At 38.6% G+C, this 4,144-nt stretch overlaps 1 protein-coding gene across 1 annotated transcript; it reads right to left on the bottom strand.

The window, feature by feature from the left end:
* Window positions 1–232: 232 nt before the first annotated feature.
* On the bottom strand, window positions 233–2,985 carry LOC140169489 (uncharacterized). Its single transcript, XM_072192752.1, has 3 exons — window positions 2,956–2,985; window positions 1,605–2,418; window positions 233–1,167 (listed from the first exon to the last, which is right to left on the bottom strand). Exons 1-3 carry the CDS (start codon window positions 2,983–2,985, stop codon window positions 233–235), a joined length of 1,779 nt encoding a protein of 592 aa, XP_072048853.1.
* Between the last annotated feature and the right edge of the window lie 1,159 nt (window positions 2,986–4,144).

Here is a 4,144-nt window from a genome sequence, read left to right as displayed (position 1 = left end):
TTAATAGACTGTATCTTCTAAAGTGCCCTGGTGAATTATGCTTATTTTATGGGATCGTGTGATTGTGAGTTGAGGCTTTCTGGTTCTCAACCCTCGACCTCTTAGAAATATTCGTAAATTACTCAACATACTTAGCATAGATAGTGAACTATCTATGAACTCAAGTATCTGCATTTTCATGCTAAGTGTCGCTCATTTAAATTTAAATACACGTAAATCAATATTGCCGCGTTTACCCTTTGCTATACATTGATACACCGGTAAAATTAGCCGCATGAATTATATCATTGTACCAGGTGATTCCACGAGGAAAGTACATATTTGTGATGATGCATCGCATGAACCGACCCCATGGTGAATACTGGTGAATATGCCCAGTATTAGTAATGCTATGATTGTTTGCTGGATCATACTGACTTACAGCGATGTATACGTGATTTTCCTCATCACATGTAAGACCTGCTGGCTTACCTGGTTTCCCATCAACAGTGAAACTTTCCAATGAGAAGATGACATCACCTGCATAGTTTACTGCATGAACTTTCTTGACTTCCCAATCACTCACAAAGATATACTGCTTGTTATTGGTTGCCATGAAATGTGGATGGATGCTGAGATTGACAGTGTTGACCAACTTTTCATCATCACCATCATGTATGGTGATCACCTTCCTGATCCTACAACCCACCAATATATCACCATTGGAAGCAACTGATATGGACCATGGTTGTACCTCAATGGATTGTCTCTCATCTGTTCCTACAGAAAACATACGCAGATACGTACCTTTCTCATTGAAAAGTTTCACGTATTGAGACTCTGTATCAACTATTGCGATTTGGCCATGTGATGTAACAGCTACGTCACGAGTAGATACCATCCATGCCTCCGGTTTGTCATCTGGTGAGCGGAGTGTGCACTTGAACTTACCGTCATGGCTGAATAGGTATGCGCGTCGTGGTGGGTGCTTGTCTTTTTGCCATTTAGGAAATTCGGTAACTACCACGTCAGAATTGTTGCATACAGCGATACAACAATTTTTCCGAAACTCGCCCTCTGCCTCCCCTTTCTTACCGAATTCCTTGATGAGACGCCATTTGTTGCTGTTGTCTGAACTTGATGACTCCGATGCAGTCTCACTTTGGTATGTCACTGCATCAGCTAAACCTAAAGTATCAAAATATTGAGAATTATGCGTTAGCCTAAGCGTATGATATGTTGTAATTTTATTTAAAACAATGTAAAAACCGTCAAATCGCAAATATCAACTGGCTAAATTAATATGCAAAAACTTTACCAACAATTTTTGGGCAAAGTTGGACAAAGTTTACCCAAAGTAGGTTACAGCCTTATTGTAACAAGCTGAGGAGGACGCCCTCAATATTTTTCAAAATTCTGTTTTTACACGATTATAATGTACTTTATAAAACTAACTTTCCGTGCAAAAGTCAAGTCTTCTCATGTAGTTTTGTCAAAACCGACATTTTAAATAAAACGCAGGAACCGTCGTTTTATTATCACGATGGAAATATTAGTCGAACGCGTACGCGATTTTCATAACACAGTACGTACATATTTAGCTGGAACAATAATAATTTCCTTACCATCGATCACATCCAGTGCTTCCTCTAGACTTGGGCGATATTTTGGGTTTGCGTTCCAGCATCGAAATATTAGATCTCCCAGTGCGTCGGGGAATTCCGGTGGAATAGTTGGAGTGGCGTGTACTGTGGCTACTTTATAAACCACATGTGCTGACAATTCTAGATCTTCAAATGGAGGTTTTCCCGTGCCAATCTCCCGTACCATCATTCCATACGCGTAGATATCACTCTTGAAGGAGAAGTGATCATTTGTGTGGATTTCAGGTGCCATGTAACGCCACGTGCCTTTGGCGGAAGAAGTAGTCTCTGAGTAGGTCATCTCTCTAGCTAGTCCAAAGTCCGATAGCTTTAATACATTACTTTCAAACAGAAGGGCGTTGGAAGCTTTCACATCTCTATGCAGGAGCCGTTTTTGATGAAGATATTGTAGAGCTAGGGCAGACTCTCTTGCCCATTTCTTCAACAATTTGATGGGGGTTTGAGATCCTTGGTGTTGCGTAAGATAGTCGCGGACTGTACCATTTGGCGCGTATTCAAGTAACAAGATCTTTGAAGCCAATCGATCATCCAAGACGTCGTAAAGCTTGACGATGTTTGGATGATCGATATTCTTCATAAGCTTAGCCTCTTCTTTCATGTCAACTTCTGCAATACACTTTGCTGCTGCTTCGTTTATATCGTAGTATGGTGTCTTAAATGTTACTTTATACACGATGCCGTAACTTCCCCTTCCAAGCTGTTTGTGAAATTCCAGATCCGATACTTGTAGTTTTGGTGCTTCAGGACGAGATGACGCTGTTGCTTTATACCCAGTCTGTGGAGGAAATAAATATCAACCTTAGATGTTTAGAATATTATTTGATAAATGTTTATAATAGTGGTTAGTTTAACAGGGGAACCAATGTAAATGCAGCATGATCTTCTGAGCATTTTGATACCTTTTAAAAGAATCGAATCGACCACAAAATTAGTAGGTGCCGGCCAAAAAATTTGGACAGGGGAGTCTGTGGAGTGGGATGGAAATTAAAACTATACATCAAAGATTCCGTAAGGAGTGTCATGCCAAATGAAAAAGAAAAACAAAGTGCAGGATATGATAGAAATAATTTCCCCACCGTTGTGCTACTCCTCATAAGACCACATTCCTATTCCTATTTGGGTCTATATCTCAAAATGACCCCGGATGACATATACCACAATATATTGCCGAAGTCACATGGTTCCGCTACGGTGCGGTAACCGCTCTAGTTTTAATTCACATTCGGAAAATTTTATACACATGTAAAAGTAACGTGTCAACTAAATTTTATATTATTTCTATACAGCACTTGCATAACATAAAATCACTTACCGATACGGATAAATCCTCGTTGTCCGCCATAGTAGTTCCCTGTTACACCAGTATGTGTGAGCATCGAAAACCAAGAGTCAGTGAACCCATTCTCTCAATTCAATAATGCATAATAGAAGTTCAATATTAATAGTCTATTGTGAATGAAATTAGAAAATATCGCAAATATGGGAATTTTCCTGTTTAAGCTTAATAATCAAGTTGCTTTTTTGTGTGTGTTTAAAATTATATTGGGAAATTCCAAATCTAGTCTTCAGAATTTTTCTATTGCCTTACTTCGATGCAACATGAATTTTTAATGTCAACATGTGACGCGATAATGCGCCGTTAGTTTCGAAAAATAATTTATAGTAGTAGAGTAGTATACAAGTGTTATTATTGTTAAAAAAGTAAATTTCAAAAATATAATAATAAAATTTATTCATCATGGTTATTCTCAAGAATTTTTTGCGAATTCTTTGTCGTGAAAAATATCTCAGTCAAGCGAGCATATGGCTGTGTCGTTGTAAAAGCGCCTGAAATAAATAATATATATTGTTGACTATAATGTCAAGAATAATTTGACAACACGTTTTTGACTAATCTGATATATTTTCATACAAATTTTTTTTTTTTAATTATACTTGATGCCTCAGTGTCAGCCGGAGACAACTTCACCTCCAGAAATGTTTGGTGTGGTAGCACTGCTACCACACTGCTACCGTAGCAGAGTGGATAAGTTTCGGGCTTCATGGTTTTGTCAGTTGAAATTATTTGCTGATTAGTACTTTTTCGCTCTTTGGGGAGTGTGTGGACAAAAATGGGCACAATATCTAAAAGCTCATGTAGGGTAAGGGGTGAAAGATTCTCCTTTGTCACATTTGGCTACGCAACTGTTTGCTAGTACTAAAGGAGCTTTGTACGGGTGTGAATCTTTCACCCTTGTCACATTTGGCTACGCAACTGTTTGCTAGTACTGAAGGAGCTTTGTACGGGTGTGAATCTTTCACCCTTGTCACATTTGGCTACGCAACTGTTTGCTAGTACTAAAGGAGCTTTGTACGGGTGTGAATCTTTCACCCTTGTCACATTTGGCTACGCAACTGTTTGCTAGTACTGAAGGAGCTTTGTTCGGGTGTGAATCTTTCACCCTTGGGAAACTCAAGAATGTGAATGACACATTAATATAATACAGTAAGCAAAAGAATTA

This window comes from Amphiura filiformis, chromosome 14 (genome assembly GCF_039555335.1).
Source record: "Amphiura filiformis chromosome 14, Afil_fr2py, whole genome shotgun sequence".
NCBI classification, from domain to species: Eukaryota; Metazoa; Echinodermata; class Ophiuroidea; order Amphilepidida; family Amphiuridae; genus Amphiura; species Amphiura filiformis.
Note: the sequence above shows the minus strand (reverse complement) of the source record. Positions and strands in the feature narration are given on the sequence as shown.

Bases quoted from the DNA above. Each gene is read 5' to 3' on its own strand.
- LOC140169489 (XM_072192752.1), bottom strand. From the start codon at position 2,985: ATGGCGGACAACGAGGATTTATCCGTATCG. The intron at 2,419-2,955 runs GTAAGTGATTTT...TTTCCTCCACAG, and splicing joins ACGAGGATTTATCCGTATCG to ACTGGGTATAAAGCAACAGC. The intron at 1,168-1,604 runs GTAAGGAAATTA...TTGATACTTTAG, and splicing joins AGCACTGGATGTGATCGATG to GTTTAGCTGATGCAGTGACA.